The 20,291-nt window shown below is 45.4% G+C and overlaps 1 protein-coding gene across 25 annotated transcripts in view; it reads right to left on the bottom strand.

Moving 5' to 3' along the window:
• The window catches only part of Hipk (Homeodomain interacting protein kinase), a 73,820-nt gene that overhangs the window by 17,950 nt on the left and 35,579 nt on the right, over positions 1 to 20,291 (bottom strand). For 13 of the 25 annotated variants that reach the window (XM_031978796.2, XM_031978799.2, XM_076368176.1 and 10 more), the window contains 16 exons: positions 13,053 to 13,406; positions 8,096 to 8,443; positions 7,016 to 7,108; positions 6,715 to 6,933; positions 5,946 to 6,318; positions 5,512 to 5,729; positions 5,014 to 5,337; positions 4,624 to 4,803; positions 4,385 to 4,531; positions 3,979 to 4,143; positions 3,481 to 3,902; positions 3,052 to 3,141; positions 2,361 to 2,633; positions 2,043 to 2,208; positions 1,456 to 1,679; positions 523 to 843 (listed from right to left, as the gene is read on the bottom strand). In XM_031978796.2, coding sequence (XP_031834656.1) covers positions 523 to 843; positions 1,456 to 1,679; positions 2,043 to 2,208; positions 2,361 to 2,633; positions 3,052 to 3,141; positions 3,481 to 3,902; positions 3,979 to 4,143; positions 4,385 to 4,531; positions 4,624 to 4,803; positions 5,014 to 5,337; positions 5,512 to 5,729; positions 5,946 to 6,318; positions 6,715 to 6,933; positions 7,016 to 7,108; positions 8,096 to 8,443; positions 13,053 to 13,406 — 3,917 coding nt within the window. The remainder of the gene's footprint in view (positions 1 to 522; positions 844 to 1,455; positions 1,680 to 2,042; positions 2,209 to 2,360; positions 2,634 to 3,051; positions 3,142 to 3,480; positions 3,903 to 3,978; positions 4,144 to 4,384; positions 4,532 to 4,623; positions 4,804 to 5,013; positions 5,338 to 5,511; positions 5,730 to 5,945; positions 6,319 to 6,714; positions 6,934 to 7,015; positions 7,109 to 8,095; positions 8,444 to 13,052; positions 13,407 to 20,291) is intronic. The other 12 variants (XM_031978801.2, XM_031978804.2, XM_031978816.2 and 9 more) reach the window with 10 other exon arrangements.

The following is a 20,291-nucleotide window of genomic DNA, read 5'->3' as shown; positions in this document are numbered from 1 at the left end:
TTAGTTCCCTTTGAATTTCAATGATGCATTCATTTGAAATCTAAACGATTCTTGATTCCCACATGGAAAACAAAAACTGAATAACGAATGTTTTATGGATTCAAAGATATGTAAACTCTATTTCTGAACAGACGATAAATTTCCTTTGGTAAATTAATGTCTACACCTAACGTATGTACAAACATTTAGAAGGACAGTACAACTATGTTCCGAAGAAACATCAGCGAACCTCTGAAGATTAAAGGTAACCGACACGAACAACGAGGGGTGCATCGATTATCGGATCGAACGGTTCTCTACGTGCATGCGATTGAGATAAATGTGTACAAGATACAGGGGGTGCGTGTCGCGGGCCCGACACACGTTCAAACTCTAAGGCCGCCGCCAACGAACATTCTAGAACTACGTAATCGCACGATCACAGCGAGGGCGGGCGGGCGGGGTTGGTGATGGACAAACAACATACTGAGAGAGAACGTAACGACTAAACGCTAAAACGAAAATATAATAAATGGTACACACATGCATGCATCAACTAGGTGTCTAGGTACCCACCCGGGTGTGAATCCCTGATAGGTGGGCACTTGTTGCTGCTGGATAGCAGTAGGAGCCTGAGAAGGCGCGGCGGTTACGTACACCGGGGGTGGCACGGCATGGGCTCTCGAGCGCACATGGGCGTACTCCTGGTACAGGGGTTGTCCCAGGTGCTGGGCACTTCCTATTACAGGCCCCCCTGCAGGACTTCTGCCCCCGCCACCGCCCCCAGGACTGAGGTGGGCCGGATGCCCATGATGGCTGTGGGTATGACCCGGATGGGCTGCCGTACCCACCACCTGGCTCGGCCTACAAAACCCAAAACAAAATCCAACCCTTCGTTATGCAATTCCCATGCGTCCTCTTTACTTACTGGTTAAGTGAAGTCGCTCTGTAACAGAGGACCCAGAGACCAAACCGACACCGTACTCAACGAACTTTTCCTGATCCTGATTTAGAATTTTCACGTGTCATTTTCATTCGTTCTTTCTGTGTTTGTTTTTCATTTTGTTTTTGGTTTTATGTACTTGGTTCGTGTTCGTTGGTTTCTTTGACTCTTTCGGATGCAACATAGAGATGATATCATGCTGTATTACTTGCCCTGATACCGTGTACTCAGTCCGTCTGGACAGCGTGCGACAGCTAGCTGCCAAGGGTCATCATCGGTTTGGTCCTTTCGAAAATTCGATAGAGACGATAAACCTGCATGCGATCTCGATAACTACGTGCATACGAATTCTCACTCGTTGTTCTAATCTAACCTTGTCTCTAGGGGATGGTCTAGGTGTGTATGCGTGTGTCGAGAGTGTACGGTGCATGCTTTCAAGATAGATTGGTTTCTCGGAGTCTTTTACTTTGGGGAACTGTGTTTCTGTGTGATCGTGTGAATGACTGAGCGCTCGGCATGCTTCTGTTTCTCACCTGTATTGGTGCACGGTGTTCGCCACCGCCCATTTCTGGTGGTCCCGCGAATGAGCAGCGGGTGGTTGAACGTACTCGTGCTTGTATTCGGCCCTCTTGCCAGGCCACGATACCCGCTTGTCCGTGCCGGTTGTGTACACGATATGCTGCTCTTGGAGGTGAGGATGCGCGCTACTCGTGGTCACATACTGCAAGAAGTAGTCATGCATGTCATAGGCATCATCCTAGAAAAGAATTTACCAAAAAGAAAGATTACTAAAACAGGGGAAGGGGATGAAACCAAATTTTCTGGGCAGAATCTTGTTGGCGGTGTTGACTCTCTTCGACGAATGTAGTGGCTTGAAGGATGTAACCAATAAAAGATAATGATAGAAAGAAAAAGATACAAGGAACGTGGAGAATTTATTTGTCGAGTTGCACCGGAGGAAGTCACGGTGCTTTTTGAATTGGTGTTCGATGTAAATATGAAAGCATTCGCAGTTTAAGATCACCGTCACTTCATCTGTGTCAACAACGCGGCAGCGAAAAGAAAAAAAAAAGAGAAGAAACGAGTTGGAAGAGAAAGTTAGATTTAAATAAAATTCAACCTGATAGGTCGGTGGCTCTTTGCAAGCTGGCGCGTGACACGGATGTGGGGCGAGGTACTCCACGCCGGGCTCTGGTTTCGTCGCAACGTTCACCATATTGCACTCGGACTGTACTTTTGCCAATAACCGTTTCTTTTGCGACTGCGAAGAATATCCAGAGCTACTGCTGCAACAAACAGTGAACTGAGTTTACATGGTGCTCAGACTTTATTTCAACATCATTTTCATCAGCCATGAAGGAGTTAAAATTCTACTCTAAATGAAACATTTTAACTGACAAAGTGTAAATATAAATTAAAAATTGACCCATGTGGTTACCTGCTGACGTGATGTTGCTGTTGAGGTTCATGTTTAATTAACTGCGTGGTCTGTTGATGTTGCGGATGCTGAGGTAAGTGTTGGTAAAGGTGAGTATGCGCTCGGCCTGGACTAGCTTCTCCGTCGCTGTCGCCGACAGTCACGCAACTGATAATATTCTTCCGTTGCGTTCTCTGGGAGGTACTGTGCGCCGCCACGTGTCCGTTCGTGTGGGACTGACTGGTCGAGTGGGTTTGCTGCATCGGCTGGACCACCCGAGGCGTCGACTGCGTACTGAAAATGGAAAATAGGCCGATTAATGAACAATACCACGATCTGAGGACATGGTGAGAACCCGGCCAGATCTCATGTGACAGGTTACAACGTGTACGAGAAATGGTATTAAACGCTCGAGCTGCAAGACATGGTGTTAGTCTGTGATCGGAACAATGTCGATTATCTCCAAGCACCGCAACCGTATTATTATGATTTACCCAGATTTCTTTAGGTATCGATAGTGCACAATTTTGTTTGGCCAGCAAACACCGTCCAACTCGCGGCAAATCACAAGCGCGTTAATGCTCAATACCACAAATACAAGGACATTTACAAGCGTTATTATGCTGCGTTCTCAGCGGTTGTTACCATCAGATGATGTGATAAGGTCGTGTGATTGGCGGTGTGCTTCTTATTACGTTACGATATAATGTACCTTCGAATGACTTCCTCGCGGACTGGACGTCCATCGCCAGACAGGCGAGTTGCCAAATTTTGACAGGCTCCGCACTGGCGATCTCCACAGCTGTCAATGATATTCATGCATGATTCCACTACGTCCTATTCTACTAGTAAGGATACTAAGTAAAATTATATTCGATAGCCGGTCCCGTCGGTACACAGAACTCTTATACACGGTATTCAAGATACGGAACAGCAAAATTACAATCTGTACATGATACACGTTCGCAAAGCTGTACAATATCTCTTGGACGAAGCAAAATAACAGCGAAACTAATTCGGCTTGGTGTCACGAACTCGTTCAACCGACAAACAAGAAGCTGTCTCTCGGTCGATTTCATTGCAACGAGCTCTAGCTATATTCTAATCGTGTGTTCTACTTTAACAGAATTCGGACACTCACCATTTGCCAGGAGTTTCGTCCTCGCTATCACTGATCGTGATAACAGAGACTGCCGGCGAGGGTGTATCGTGGATCGTGATGGTTTGCTGTCGACCGGATGTGACCTGATGGTGCTCTACATTATGACTACTGCTGTGCTTGCTGCTATGGTGGTGTTGTTGCATCGTCTGTTGCTGCCAATGACCGCCACTCGGCGAATGTCGTCTCATGTTGCTCGGCGGTGTGCTCTCTTTCACCCTCTTCTTTACCGGGCTCAACTGTTGCGTCTCTTTTTTATGCTCATGCCTGTGCTGAGACTGCTGGGGCACCGTTACGTGGTGTTGGTGGTGTTTCACGCTACGTTTACCCCAGCTCTGAGACGGATGTTCAACGAGGGCACTGGTGTTGTATACCTCCGTGACAGGAAATACTGGCCGCTGATCCTTCCCCAAAACAAGGGAGATTAGTTAAAACACCGTCCGGTAAATAACAGGGTTTCATCTTTCTTGGCGGGCCTACCTGCAGGATGGCGGAACTATCCACGATAAGGGGTCTTCCCCAATCCCCAGCGTCGCTTAACAATGGCTGCTGTATAGCTGCGTGTTGCGGTGGCAACTGCTGCCATGATGGCACGATGGCAGCCATCTGGCGACTTCCGCCAGGCCAAGACGTCTGTACAGCGTTCTATAATTAACAAGTTATGTTGTTCCATGTTACGTACACGTGAGTTTTTTTTCTATCCTTAACAGAAAAGCAGTAAAATAAAATATTCCCCACTACACGAGTCGAACGTTAATATAGCATATCTTTATTTGCGCGAACGATACGGAACAAGACGGGCGACTATATTATTTCGTCCTTGACTGAATATTTTCTGCTAAGGGTAGCATTGTATCGGTAATATGGTTAATCTTCAGTGCGTTACCGTCAGCAACATTTGACGTCCAGTTTCTACCATAGACACAGGTACTGCCGCATATTGCTGTTGAGCGGCTGCAGCCGCTGCGGCAACAGCTTGCTGCGATATGATGGATGGTTGTATCTGCAGCGGACCCTGCTGCGCTTGCGGGGGCTGTGGAGAACGTGGAACATGATTAAACGATCACGAACGAATGCTTGGGAACGTGACGAATCAGAATGAAAAAATCAGTATATCGCATTTACTTGAGCAACAACTACGTGTTTTGCAGGACTTGGCATCGTCTGATAACTGGGTGGATGACAAAGTAGACCAGGCACCAACTGATGCGGAAAATCGTGCACTCCGCTTCGTCCACTATTCGATCCGCTAGACGAGCTACTGTACTGAGTCGCGCGACGAGTACTGTTACTGTATATTTGATACTACAAAAAAGAATAACAATGTGACATACAAACAAAATCCTCGTGTGACATACATATGGGAGAACAGAAATCATGTTGATGATGAGACAACAAAAGGGCAACAGTCAACGAAACGTGTCGAACTAAATTTTTGTTTGAAATGATATGTAGTATGGAACGCGTTGCAATTTGTTCGGGTTGGCAGGGGTGAGGGGAAGTCCGTCTACCAACCAGATTGTCGTATCCTGTTTGCGCCGTGCGATGCTCCCTGACCAATCGTTGTACCTGATTGGTCAGCTGGTTGTTAAAGGTGAAAGTGACAGCACTGCCGTTCGTCGTCGGCACGAAGTTAGCTACCAACGACGTCGGCGGGGGTGGTTGAGGCGCTGGAGGAGCTTGGTGATGCGCTGGGCTTGCCGTAAAGTCACCCGCTCGTCGGCAAACCTCCATCATTTGGACGGAAGCCTTAACATTGTTACAGTGTGCATAATCGACTAAATGGGCCAGAGTGACAAATGCGTGGTTCAGAGCCTCCCCGGGTGTTATTCGGCGCTCCTGTAGGATGGAAATACGTAAAGAATACCCTCCTTCATCCACGTTTCATCGAATAAGGTAGACAAGCTGATATTTACTAAATAAATAGATAAACATCAGCTTGATAAGTAAAATAGCCTGAATATTAAGAAGGAATGATTGCATCACGAAGTGACAACATGAATTAGATATTACTACCTGGTCCATTGTGAGCATCCTCTTCAAGAGGTCAATGAACTCTCTCCTATCTGCTTTCTCAGCCAAAAGTTGACCACCTTCCAAATCAGTCGGGACATTAACCTGACCAATATCATCGAGACAGTTAAAAATATATTTTCTCGCCTCCTTCGATTTGATACCAGTCTCAGCCTCGTGCTCTTCCGGTGTTTTTAACCGCCAAAATGGATATGTGCCTGGAAATAACGGTCACGTGAACGGATTGCACGGAAACTTTAACCTTTCGTCACTCCATTGAACGAGTATGTTATTAAGAACATTTATACCGCATACAATTGATACAATGCAAATGCAATCGTTAAATGCGGCACGCTGTTGCATATGTTATTAAACCGACTGTGAATGACGGAAGGTTAAAGGTGACTGGGATCCGACTGTACCCCGACACTTACTGTCCATGTCCCTGTAAAAGAATTTTGTGGTTTTGCTGGCGTTGTTTAACATGTGCTCCGTCGGTAGGCCTTGTGTCTGACTTATGTATCGAATCTGATCGTATTCCGAGCTACCAGGGTATAAAGGCCATCCTAAAAACAACTCTGCAACCACACAGCCGAGCGACCACATATCTATCGCTTCACAATACGGAAGTCCAAGTATAATTTCGGGCGCACGGTAGTATCGCGATTGCAAATACGTGTTGCAGACAGCTTTCGACACATGGGAGGCTGACCCAAAGTCGATAACTTTCACACGGTAAGGCTGACGTACTGGATCCACCAACATGATGTTCTCTGGCTTAAGGTCCGCGTGAATCAACCCCAATTGCTGCAAACAGAATCGTTTCGAATGAATATTCACCCAATACCATTAACACTAGAACTACCAGATAAGTCAACATGACCCATTTCCTGACATTTTCTTTCGTGATTACTGAAATGGCGCGAACACCTCTTTGAGGAATTACTAAAGAAGCTGATTAAGTGATATCTAAGCTGAAATTTGAAGCCATTCGAATCTTAATAAATCCACGTTTGCAGTTTTTATAAAGAAATTGTCAAGCGTCAGTTTAAGTGCTCGGTGGTTCTAGTGTTAACCAATTATTTCATCCAGATTATAATTATTCATAATTCGCAGCGGATCATTCGATCCGTTTTTAATCCCCTCGCGTAAAAGAAGCTTCATTGGAATATTCTCTGCTATTTTTCGAGTTGCGTGTCTTACCTTGAGCTTCAGTAGAGCAGTGAGTACTTGTTGGAGAATCGGTCGGATGTATTTCAACGGCAGGGGTGAGAATTTGTTTTGCTTCAAAAAATCATACAGATTCTGCTCTAGCATCTCGAAGACCAAGCAGGTGTGGGATTTGTGCTGGAAGCACTCGTAGGCGCGCACAAAGTTGAACTCATCCGCGTTTTCCTGACTGAGTCGAGACAGGATGGAGACCTGTTCAGGATTCAAAGCAGCCGGTTAGAATGTCCCGATAATCGTGTAATTTATTCGCAGATTAATAGGATGCGTGTCTCACCTCAATCTGTCCTTGGCGCGCATACGATGGATGGTTCTTCAAAATTTTGATGGCCACTATCTCGTTGGTTCCCTTCTTCCAGCATTTCACGACCTGCCGGCAGAACACGTGAGGATCGTTGAAACCACAGGGAAAAATACCAAACGAGGAACCCGCGCCCTCGAACGCGCAATCATTTTTATAGAAATCCCCTCCGGTGTTTAGACATGCATTTATTCCACCTGTAAACTAGTTTTTTGAATCCACGTCCACGGCAACTGGAAATCTCCGCGATTCATTGCCACGCGCACGCGTCACCTTCTCCTTTGAAGGCGGAATTAAAGCAGCGGAACTGATAGATGGAATCAGTATAGATTCATGAGAATGCATATAGCGTTGTTGGCGCGAAGGAAAAATTTTATTAAAAGACTACCCTTTGAGTTCACGGGGAATTACTTTTCAATCTTCCCTCCAACACTTTTCTCTGCCCCCGCTATGGTTCGTGATTCATGAAAATCCGTGTCACCGTAGTCCAAAACCGTATCCGCCAAAAGAAAATGAATTTTAATCGCGTTGCCGTTCCCGTTCCTAATGGAATTCATTTTAGAAAGTCGCCTAAACGTTTACTGCGTAAACGTACAGCTCAGTGCTTGTACCAAAGTAGGTTGTACACTTAAAAAATGATGTTAACCATTTGATTCGAAGTTCTACCATACGGCCTCAACACTGACAGAATAAATGAGTCGCTCGGAGTCCGATGCGGTTAAATCCAGAAAAGAAAAATTCCGAAAATTAATGTTCCGCTTCTAATATTATCACACAACATATTCAGAAGCTATAAAAAGAATAGCCCAGAAGAAACGAAGAACCGAGTAAATTCTTTGATAACTACAAAGGATTATTCCATTAAAATTGAAAATCAGAAAATATCAAGAAATCGACTTATCCGCATTCTGAGCGACTCGAATATCTCCCATACTGTAGATAAAAAGGAAGCCAAAGGATTCCAGTAGTTTCGAAGAAACGAAGATATGATTGGATCGAAAAAGATTGGAAGATCAAGCGCGAAGATAACTGGTGATACGGAGGAAGAGGTCTCACCTGTCCAAAGGTACCTCTGCCAAGGAACTCGAGGACCTCGTACTGATTAGTCATCGAATAGAGAACTTCGTGCTGGACCAACTGATAATCTCCATCCCCCTGGGGGTTGCTGCCACCACCGCCCCCATTGGCAGCGTTGGTCACCTGCTTGCTGTGCGCCGTCATGCCTGTCTGCTTGTGCTGATGCTGCTGCTGTTGTTGTTGCTGCTGCTGCTGCTGTTGTTGTTGCAGCTGTTGTTGCTGTTGCGTGTGGTGTTGCGAGACTACAGTACTACCCACTGCGTTCGTCGCGTTGGCGGAGTGGACTGCCAGGCCGTCACCATTACCTTCCCTCGACCAAGTCTTTCTCTGTAGGAGGAATACACCTTATACAAAAATTTTTGGACGTTAAGAAAATCGTAGGTAGTTTCCACAGCTTTAGTTAGTAAGGGATGATCCTAGCCTCTTTCTCTCTTCCTCTCTCTCTCTCTCTCTTTCTTTCTTTCTCTCTGTCTCTCTCTCTCTCTCACTCACTGCAGAAGGAGTGCACGTTGGACGAGTGTTTGGTTAAGATTGTTAAGAAGACCGCTAGTAGCTTACGCTGCATTGGTTAATAAGGGAATGGGCACACGATATTCTCCACATGGGAATGAAAAACGTTACGAAATGACTACAGCCGCGGCCGCTTTTTCGAGGAAACCTGACATCGTTCGCCGACTTTCGCGATAATTATCCAGCCCCTACGCTGTCGCTTCAGACTGACATTTGGACGGACAATTACCGCGACCGTCGGTCGATCTCAGATCCTTTTCTTCCTCGGAAAACGGATCGCGGCGTAGGACAATCGAGATTCCGGAGAATCCTCTGTGAAAACGTGCGGACAGGATCGTGAATAGTTCCCATGAATTTAGTAATGGATGAATTCATCTGTTCTCTCTGCGGGAGTATCAAAAAAAAAACGTTGTCAAATGTTAAAGAACACATCATACAAAACAAAAATTGTTAGATGTTAAGAAGATCCTAGCTAGTTGCCACAGCCTTGGTTAGTAAGGGGTGATTTCGTATAATTCTCTGCAGAAGGAGCTCATTCCGACAGGAACTGAATTTCCGAGCGTCAAAATGCTACTTCAGTTAACAACGGGACGATCAAGTTTCTCTCCGTAGGAGGAGTACGCCTGACGGAAACAAAAAATTTGTCCAACGCTAAGAAGATCGTAGGTGAAGGATCGATAGCCATAATTGGCAGGGGACGATGGATGCGCGAGGTGCGCGCGTAGGAGCAGGCCTCGGAGCCGACGCCGAGGCTGCCTGGACACGATAACGGGCTCCGAATCGCGCGGATGAAACTTCATCGATCGCGGGATCCCCCGACGGACGGACGCGTTCGCGTGGCGAACAACCGGAAACGGAACGCCGGCGGAGCTACCCTCTTTCGCGGCGAGGCGGGAATCGCGATAGGCCGGGTGTATCGATCATCGGTTCGCGGAAAATCTTTGGCATTAAGACACCGAGCGGCGGTTAGCGGAACGTTAACTGAACGGAAAGTGCATCGCGATGACCGACATGAAATATGAAATGGAAGCCTTGAAGCGAATCGATACGTAACTACGCCGCACGGAAAAGTTGCCCGGCGAAAGACCGTCCGCGTCCCGTGGCCATCGCGCGCGCCTCTGATCGACGGCCGGCCCGAAACGATTCCTCGGCGCGTAATTACTCCCCGAGGACACCGAACGCAGATACAAACGCGGAGTCGTTAAAGGTACGCGGGCATGGACAAAGGACGGAGGTGCTTTACGACTCAGCTCGACTGAAAGTCGCTTCGGCGAACCGCACTAGCGCACCTATGCTACCGGATGCTACTGATTATGTCTGCGCGGGCTGTCGCTTCAGGTGCGATTCGGAACGGGGAACCTGTCTTCGACTGGTTTTATCTACTTCCAGGTCGTTCTTAACCATGGGATATCGAATTGACGAATTCTGGTACAATCTATCGAAAAGGTAACGGATTCTCCGAGAAATTGAATTGATCTGGCGGTGACTGAATGAGTCGACTGATATGTCCATGCTTTTAGAGATTCTATAGGAAAATTGGGAGAAGTCAGTTTGACTTCTCGGTAGTTCTAGCGTCGAGGAGACTGAGTTATCTCTGATTTCTACGATCTCAGAAACGGAGCGACATTGGGCTAGCTGTAACAAAGTTCAAGCATCGTCAATAGTAACTCCAAACAATCTTTGGCTAAGCCTTGTCAATCTTTACTGTCACACTGAAAAACCTCGTATCGGTTCGGCGCGAATCGGATCAACCTCAAGGTGACGTTGTTCCAATGAAAAGGTGCCGATTCTCGAATATCAGACTATTTTTAGTCGGGGCCTGGATCAGCTTCCAGCTGCACTGTACCAAGAAAAGGAAACTCGGGTTACAGACGTGGAAAACACAATATTTTTAGCGATAGGATCGCACGTGGAGGCGTACGGCGACGAGCCACGGGGGACGATGTCGAGAACGAGAAAGAGGAGAGGCGCGCTGGAAAATTCGAGAGGCTCGTTATCGCGCAAAGCAACCAGATGAGTCTCGAAATCGAATGTACGCAGCGCCGGTATCGACTGCGCGCTGTCGTTGCTAACGTATCGCGCGGTCGGTGCACTCGTCGCATCGAAGAAACACTGGAACAAATGGCACAAAGAGATGCGCTACACCTGCCAGGATTGGTCCTCGGGATGTGGAGACCAACGTAGGTACATATCTCGACGCGACGGAGGCTACGGATCCGATGACTGCCTCTCAGGATCGGTTGTCATGGAAGCATTAACCCTTCTGCAGCTTTGGCGCGAAAGAAACTGGAGCAGTGTCAGCTATTCAAGCTGCATCCTCGAAAAGTGAATAAGAAAACGCATTGAACCTGATTAAATTCCAGGTCTCCGCGTGTATATATCTTTATACGCGGACTGTGAATGATTATGCGCTTAATAAGAGACTGAATGAATCAGTGAAACGCAGGATTCAATTGAATTCAGCGCAGCTTTAGAATATTCTGAATCGCTGATATGGGAAATAATGTTTTATTGATGCGTACACCATTCTTTAACGCCTGGTTCACTTGTGACTTTCATTATGGTGGTGTACAGTCTGGTTTACCTTTGAATTACGCGATGAACAGAGGTGTTATTTTGTTGTTTCGAAACAAGATAGAGCATTGAGTTTGTCTGCTTTGTCGCGAACAAAATTCGTCCTTGAAGAGGTTAATGTTTTAAACAAACGTTTATTGATTTCCATTCCTGCAGTATCGACATTACAATTGTATCGTGCAGTAAAGGCATCGTAAATTTCGATCACGAAAATAAACAATAGTGCATCTCGCGTATGAAACAAAATTCAGTTTGTTTTCTTTTCTCGGTATGATACAGTTTGTTCTTCGAAAGAAAATATGCGGGTCGTATCGACAATCGCAACAACTATTCACCCCATCTATGTTGCTCTCCGCGAATAATAGACCGTAGCGCATAAAGTTGTTATCCGCATAAATATCCGCAGCGATGAGTCATTGCGTATGTTATGAATTCATAATATTCATGAAACTCTAAGGCCATAAATAACGGCGAGGGATTTAATAAACCTCGACTAGGTATTAATGTTTACTCGATGCCTGAAAGGTCTTCCAATTATCAGTTTCCATATTCGTAAATTAATTAATAAGAATCTACACACTCGTAAACATCTGCAGTCTAGCACTTAATCGTTACAGTAGGAAATTCTCAAGTGACTAAACGCGATCGCTAAGATTCTGCAGGAAATCAATAACCAAGTGTGCAAAATCGCCTAATAAATTGTCCGGTATCATCAACCTCCTCTGACGTGACACAATCGCTAAAAATTCGATCAACTCCCCTCAACCTATCAAACTGCATCAGACGTGCACTCTACATTAAACTTGACAAACACAATACAAAATTCAAGCTTAACATTAAATTCTCTCGAGAACATACACATCGTTGCAACTTCTCCAATCTCCCTTGTACCCTTACGACCGAAACAAAGTGGTCTGATCCCGTTTGAATAAAATCTACTGAAATCACAGGGCAAGGGGTGAATACCCTGGCCGCAGATAAATCGTTACCGGATCCAGAGCCTACTCCTTTCGGCTCTATATCGCAGACGTAAGTGGCTCCAAGCATAAACAAGAAGGTGTACACATCTATCCCCATCGCGTTGCATATCGTTCTATCCCGCTGCAGAAGCGTTAAATATGCAAACGACCGCGGGGCGCGCGACTTCTTCGGTTCCTAGCCGAGATACGTCGAACGGAACGAACGATCGCGTTCGAGCGGAACCGTGGAGGAAGAGGGAAGGTCTCCCATTCGACTGGCTGCCGATCGAGGAAAACGGGGCGTTCGGCGTTAACGCTTATTTATAGCCGTTTCGAGCGGTCCCATCGAGCGTGTAGTATCGATAACAGCCGAGAATGCATGTATGTATGTATGTATCAATGTATCTATGTATCCATGTACGTATCATCTATGTATGTATATATCCTGTTCCGCGATTATTAACTGTCTAATCGTAACCGCGACCAATAATAATCACCGACGTCCATCTCCGAGGCGAGATGGGCCGAAGCGTTAACGTCGGCCTGGCCCGAAATGGTCGCAGCGCGTAAGGGGAGCGCAACGATCGAGGCTTACCCCGACAACCGATCGTGCGATCGCGGATCCCCAGTGTTTCAACGTTCTAAAGCAGTTTCTTATTATTCTCAATTCTTTCTAATATCTTTTTCGTTTGGTTTCTGATTGTTGTTTTTTTTTTCTTTATTTAAACATCTACATGTTACGTTACTGTCTCGTTTTCTCTTTGCTTCATATATATATATACTTTTATTTTTCTTTTATCAGTTATCGACATTTTGTTCGGTTGATATGTTTGTTTGAATCGTTTCGTGAGTCTTTTTATCAACGCGATGAGATCGCAGGAAGCGGCACCAACCTTCTGGCTACAGCGTTGGTACGTGTCTAAGAGCTTGATCGTCGAGGCTCGTACCAGGGTCTGTTGGTTCGGGCTACTCTTCTGCAGCGCATTATTATTGTTGTGCAGCGAGCTAAACGCGGTATTAGCACCGTTCACGGAGTACCGTTGCTGCAGCCCGGTATTGTCTAATTGGTAGTCGCCGGTCGATTGGACCAATGCGTGCTGGATCACCGGCTGGCTCACGTTGTACTCCAACTTCCGTTTCTTGCTGTGGTGGTGAACGGTGTTGTTACTGCTGCTGCTGCTGCTGCTGCTGCTGCTGCCGTTGACGCTACTCGTCTGCTGTGTTTGGATGAACATGTCACACATTCCCTGCAATCATAAAACCGGACGCGGTGCTTATTAATTCTGTTGCCTGTGCGCTAACTATTTCGTTCGGGGACATTTATTATTGGCCGCGGGTATTATAATGCCGCCTCTTGTTACGCAAAACTGGGAGGCGCGACGTTATAGGGACACAATCCGCGGCAGTGGTTTTCAAACGTTTCTCCGGTAGAGGGACGTCGTTTGATCGCAGTCGGTCCGCGACGGCCGGGAATCCCCGCGACTGGAAAACCTGTATGGTTCGAATAGCGAGAACTATGTAACTCGAGCTATTCCGCTTGCGTTTAATGTGCATTTGAACTTGACAACTTGAACTCGAAAGAAAGGTAAGCTCCACGAATAGGAATTCATATTTACGTGTACGTTGGAATGTTTAAAACATGCCTGTAACTCGAGTGCGCGCTTGTTAAGGCTCTTTTAGTCGAAAACTCGATAAGACGGTACTTCTGTAGTTCAAGATCTTGTACGTCCCCTTACGATTCGATTATGTATATCTTCTACCGATATAGAACAATCATTTCATACATCCAGAATTTACCGAAATCCTTAATGAATTATTAAATATTCGAAAATGAAAGTGAAGCTTCGTTGATCGCGATCGGTAGCGAGTGAAACGAGTAAAAGCCAGTTCACAGGAGATTCTCGGACGATCATCGATCTTTCGGTTATCCGGATATCTTTGCCAAAAGCTGCCGTTACCAACAGCGGAGCCACCATCCTTGAAATTGTGATATAGGTAGCACGAAATTTGAAATAGAGTCTGGATGAACGCAATCAACTGAAACGCAGACCGTCGAACAAAGGAATGTAGCATTACACAGCAGTTATTCAGAGGCTAGATCGATCGAACGAGACGTATAAATCCCGCGTTAAGAGAAAATTGGAGCACAGATCAAGTCCTGCTCCTCGGAGCAAGGGGCGCGAAGCCTAGATCTGTTTATCAAACATCCGGCCCGGCCATCGAGCCATTAGAACGATCGGAGGTTTCCCTTTTCCTATGCGTAACACACGAAATCCGTCAACGCCTACGCGGAACTACGAGATCGCTTCGAACTGCGTTCTTTGCGTGGCACTAGTGTGTCGCCCGTTGAGAAAAACAGCGGCGGCGATCCGAAAATAAGCCACAGAAACGAGGGAAATAATATTCGTGGCTGCGCGCGCATCGGCGCGCCCGTTATCTAATGATTAACGATTACATTGAAGACGTCCCTATTATCAATCACGATTACAAACGAGACGTTCCATTCGACCGATGTGTAAATGCAGTTAATAACAGCTGGAATATCCATATAAGTATTCCATTAAGTACATAAACTAACAGAACGCGGAACCAAGTTCTTCGGAATAATACATCTTCACGCGAGAAAGTAACCTGAGTTTTCATATTTTTTCCAACTAATGACCCACCCACTAATTTTATCCTTAGAAGCCTACTTCCTCGTGCAAAATAATCAGCGGCTGGTGGACGTCCACGCGTTCCCACCGAACAAAACAACGATCTCAAATTTAGCGCAACACGCGCGTTCATTGCGAACGCAATAAAACCACGGACGGAGCAGATAAAACCGTGCCAACTTCTTGTTCGCGTGAACCGCCGGCCAAACATTGAATTTGCATGAGGTTGCGCGGAGTCTAGCAATGATTACGGAAAAAAACCGAGTGTCAAAACATTCTTGCCCGCTCTTTTCGTTCACATAGGCGCGGAGGGGGGCGGGGCGGGTGGACCGAGAAGTTGAGAACACGAATCACCGGCGACGGAGTGGGGGCCGGAGGGGAGGGGCGAAGCGCTCGCTCGCTCGCGCGTGCGTTGTTCTGATTTAGGCGAACGGAGAACCGACGCGCGGAACCTTTCGCCGCGCGATATAGTACGACAATGCTTCGCGTTTTCATGGTTTCACGTCTCGACAGAACCTGCTATGTCAATAGATGTAAATGCAAAGACAACTATTCGACGACTGGATTCAGGAAATTAAACTTAAGACACGGAAGTCGAGTAAAAACTCATTTTCCTCAGAAACGAATGCAGTATATTATATTGAACTTTGTTGATTTATTGTGATTCGGAAATGGGATACTTAAGGGAGAAGCGAGGGATCGAACGGTAATAATTTTCACACTTGACTTGAAGCTCGTTAATTTCATTGTGTACCGAGGAAACTTATGCATTAAAATAAACTTCGGCGGACCCCCCTAGTCTCGGCTTCGTTTCAAGTTCCTTCTTTCCGTCAACGCAGGCTAGGTCCCAGATGTTCTGTTACATTTCGTATAAAAAGTGTATACGCGACGGAACACAGCAACGGAGCGTGTACCGCGGCTACTATGAATATTTCAGAGTCTGGTTCGGCGTACCCAGTGTGCGCCGGCTTTGTATGGCTCCGCGGTGATTCGGGCCAGCGGCTCTCATAGGCGGAGCCGCAGCTGGGCGCCGCGGCGCCACGCGGTGATCTGCAGCGTATAATTAGGAGTTAAAGAGTCCGAAATTGACGGTGATGAGTGTTTCGGGTACTGTACACTCTACTCGAACATATAGAAATTTGCGGTGTTACATTAATCAACAGTGACGAAACTGATGCTAAATATACGACTATAACGAAGTCGCTAAAAGTACCATAAATTTTGCAAATGAAACTTGCGACGCAGATCCTACGTCGAATTCCCTAAACACGATAAAGTTCAACCCCCACGCTAAATTTGCTTTCCACCGTGGAAACCACACCCTCTCAACTCCAAGTTACGATCTTTTAAGTACAACACTCCTACTATGAAACCACTATAATCCCGCCCACCTGATTTTCGTTCGATGCAATCCAAGATACAAGAATACGTCGAGGATAGTATACCGTGGCCAATAAAGCGCAGATCATCTTACAATTTTTTCCCTAATTCAATAATCTAGCTATACCACCGTGCGCCAGATCTCGCGCCGAGAGAGTTCACTACGGAAATTCGCCGGTAGGAGGAGCAAAGCGGGGGAAAGTGGGAGGGGCGAGCGAGTACTCGATTACGCGAGCATAATGCCTGGTCTCGGAGGTGGTACGCGGAATATATCGGAGTACTCGGCCGTTCGAAATATTCCGAGTCGAGCCACGTTGGCCCTACTCGAAAACCATCCGGCGAATGGATCAGGTTTCCGCCGCAGCGCGTTGTGTGACGGTCGAAATAGCTGCGACACGGGAAGACGCTCGACCGCCGGCGCTGTCCGACCGTTTACCCCACCACTGATCGCGAGTACCGTGATTTTTGTCACGCGTAAACACTTGACGTAAGTCGAGACGAATGTGATTAGCCCCGATGCAATCTACGGTTCATCTGCGCGTTTCGAGCGCGGAGATTAGTAAGATACCATCGAGAAAGTAGGTATAGCGTGATTCTCCTGTACTTCGCCTGAATTTGAGTACACTCGAAGAAATTGAAGTGCGAGTATTCATGGAGGAACGTGTGTCTGTTTAGAACTACCGATCACTTGAACTGACTTTGACCAATTTCTGTATAAAAACCATAAGCGTGCGTTCATTCAGACTTCAATTGAGTTGTACTTCAGTTTTACTATTACTGAATTAGTTTCGTTAATAATTTTGTATAGAAGTATCCGTACCTTCTCAGTAATTGTGAAATAAGAAATCAGAAATAAGTCATTTTGACTTATTTGGTAATTATAGTGTTTCTGTAAGAGTAAGTGGTAATAATTTGTATAGGTAGCAAGTTGGTTTTACATTGACTTGTTTGTTAATGGTGTTTGAAACTTATGTGTCCCAGGGCAATTGTAGTTTGTTAATTAGCATTGGATTGAGTGAACTGATTAGTAATAGGATTGTAGTTGGATTACAATATGTTTTGTTCTAATCTCAGTGTACTGAAAATAGAGAGAATAATATTGAAAAATAATACAGAAATATAGTATCTATTAATCAACATTTAGCTGATCTCCGAAAGGCATCGGACTACTTTCGCTACCATCAGAAATAGAACAGAAAAATGGGGCTGTCTCGTTTCTTGGGAGAAACGGTTTCCAAGCAGCCGTTAAGATCGTCAATCAGGAATCACATGTGTCTCAATGAAAATGTCATTCATTCAGGAACAATGTGACTGCTACAAGTAGTACTATCAACCGGAAAAGGCGACATGACCTCATACATATTCAATTTGACTTTTCATTCATTTTGTCATCTTCACCACTGGTTCTTGTATTTACGGTACCTGATTCTACGAATTACATCACTGGAATATCAAACGTATTAACGTGTTTACAGTAGAATAATATTCCAGAATTTTCTGGTAAATAATCTACAATATATTATTCGCAATATCGCAATATTCCATTTCATATTCCATTCACCCACGTAAAACATTGGCCTCTCGAACAATCCTGGCAATTCCATTTCATCAATTTTATCTTAATCATTTATCTCTAAACAACCCTGGCAATCCCAGTTCATCAATTTTATCTTAATCATTCATCACTAAAATAATTACCTTCCACCCATATTTCCTTCCTATCATATAATATTATAATTCGCCATTCACCGACTGTCCGCGCGACTCTCGGCATTACCCGTGCAACCAAAAATGGCCCCGTCCATCACCGTGTAATCCCGCGATTAGAATCTTTCCTCGGAAATATACCCCATCGTTTATCGCGGGAACAAAGCTTTCTAAGCGCTCGATAAATTTCTCGATCGCACGATCCCGCAGCGGTGGAGCCTAAACTGGCCGAAACCGAGACGCTGCTTTCGAGAGCTGGCCGAAGACGTTCCCCGCTGACGCGAGACCTAATCTCCGCCGTTTACCGGGGTGATACCGCATTTACGAAATTAAACGGCCACGATAAGATAGCGGTGCGCGTCTTCGGGCTTAACGATCGCGAAAAACGGTGCGCGCGTGGCGCGTGGAATCGCGCGAACGCGAGCAGAACCGTCTGCCCTTTTGCATCCCTTCGAAGCAAACTCGACATTCAATTTTGTTCCAATGGTATTCTGTATTTAATCACTTTTTCCTGTAATCATTCACAATATCATAATCGCATTACGTGTAAATACGATTTTAACGATTCTCCAAGATTCCTCGACAAATTAGAAAAGTGACGTCAATTACGGGTAAATTACTTTTTAATTGTCGAGGACGAGATACTCCGCGATACAGTAGTAGGAATGCAAGCTATTTCCTTTTCCATGTTTGCGTGTTATTTCCATATTCCCAGCGTTATACGAACAATATTTTGTCGAGATTGTTCGACGACGTATCTCGTCTATAACATCTCGCGAAGGAAATTGAGTCGCGAGTTATCTCGTCCATGGAGCGAAGAGGTTAAATATTCTTGCAGATTCCAGAATGGATAAGGAAAGTACCTTTAAGAAGAAAAAGTCCAAAAGTGAAGGTAAAGGAATAGAAACGTAAAATTCTGGAGTTCTGATACTGGATTAATCGGCGATAGTGAAAGTGAAATTAAAACGGATACACGAGCGTATTACCGAGTTACAAATTCCTGAAATAAAATAATTCTACTATGAAGCTACTACAGTTCTGTCGACTTCATTTCAGTTATCTCCGATCTAGAATGCAAAACTACACAGAAAACAGTACCGCGACCAGTACGAAAAACGGTTTTAGAATTTTTTTCCGCTTTATCCGACAATCCAGACCACTGCGCGCCGAGGACAGAGAGAAGTTTGTCGGTTGAGCCTTCGGACGACGGAAAGGCGGTGAAATTTCGGGGAGCGGTTCACCGGGGATCGATACACGTTACTGTCCGCTTTGACGAATGTTTTGGAAAGTTTTCGATAGCTCCGATTCACGCGGCAACGCCCCCACGGGCGATCGCATGCCTTGCTTGGTTAGCAGTCGCTTTCCGCCCCCAATGTTCCTTAAAAAATGTCGGCAAGGCCTCCTCGCGTTTCATTCGTACGGTGAATAGTAGATATAATAACAGAGACTTTGTTAAACTTCTAAATATGGACGTAGATTTGTTTCATACGCGGTCTCGCATAAAATATCAATTTTGAAACCAGTGGAATTTTCGTGATATAATTGATACTATTGCTATGCAGAGACATTTAAAGCAGACATTGCACCATTGTTAGCATAACTGAAACTAAAGCTACTGAAAAGATGGTCTGTCAGACTGCACGACCATAACTTAACCGTTTCCCGCGGGTTTTTGCAAAAACTCGCTCGAAAAATGCCAAGCGGCGCGATGGCGGTTTTCGTTCCAATTCGGAAACTGAATTACGCCCTTCTATTTTTACAAAAATAAATGTCACATAGTGCGATCGTTACATTTTTCCAGTTCTAAGCGAGTGATAATAAAAATAAAAATGAACAATTAGAAAGAAAGGAAACAAACGATCTTCATCTGATTCTATGAAACGATACTGGCATGTCCAGGCAGTGTAACGTTAAAGGTTAAAAATGATGGAATTTCAATTTTGTTGGGGTGCGAAAGATTGAAAAATATTTGACACTGTTAGGGTAGAACGCGATAGTTGCGCGAAAGTGCATGCAAGTTTCAAGGTTCACGTTCAATTAACGAGATAACCAATCAGCCGCGCGAGGCCTTCAACTTCTGCCGATTGCAGTGAAACTGAAATCCGCGCTTTTCCGTCTGCTCTCGTTTCTTTTTGTTCCTCGTTCGGGTCGTTCGCGAATGAACATTTTAATGGGCACTCCTGTGTTGATGGAACTATTTAGGTTCTATCGCGCGAACGTTCACTCTCGATTCATTATCTCCGGATGTTAACTGTGTAATATAATATACACACTGCTATGAAGGGGGTAAGAAAAATAGAAGCCATGGTGTGCTCATAAAGGTCTTCCACGGGAGTTCATTATCACCATTAATTAGCGCGGAGCAGAGCATTGCAATGTAAATGCACCGCT

The sequence above is a fragment of the Nomia melanderi genome, chromosome 6 (assembly GCF_051020985.1).
Source record: "Nomia melanderi isolate GNS246 chromosome 6, iyNomMela1, whole genome shotgun sequence".
NCBI lineage: Eukaryota > Metazoa > Arthropoda > Insecta > Hymenoptera > Halictidae > Nomia > Nomia melanderi.
This window is presented reverse-complemented; position numbering and strand designations above follow the sequence as displayed.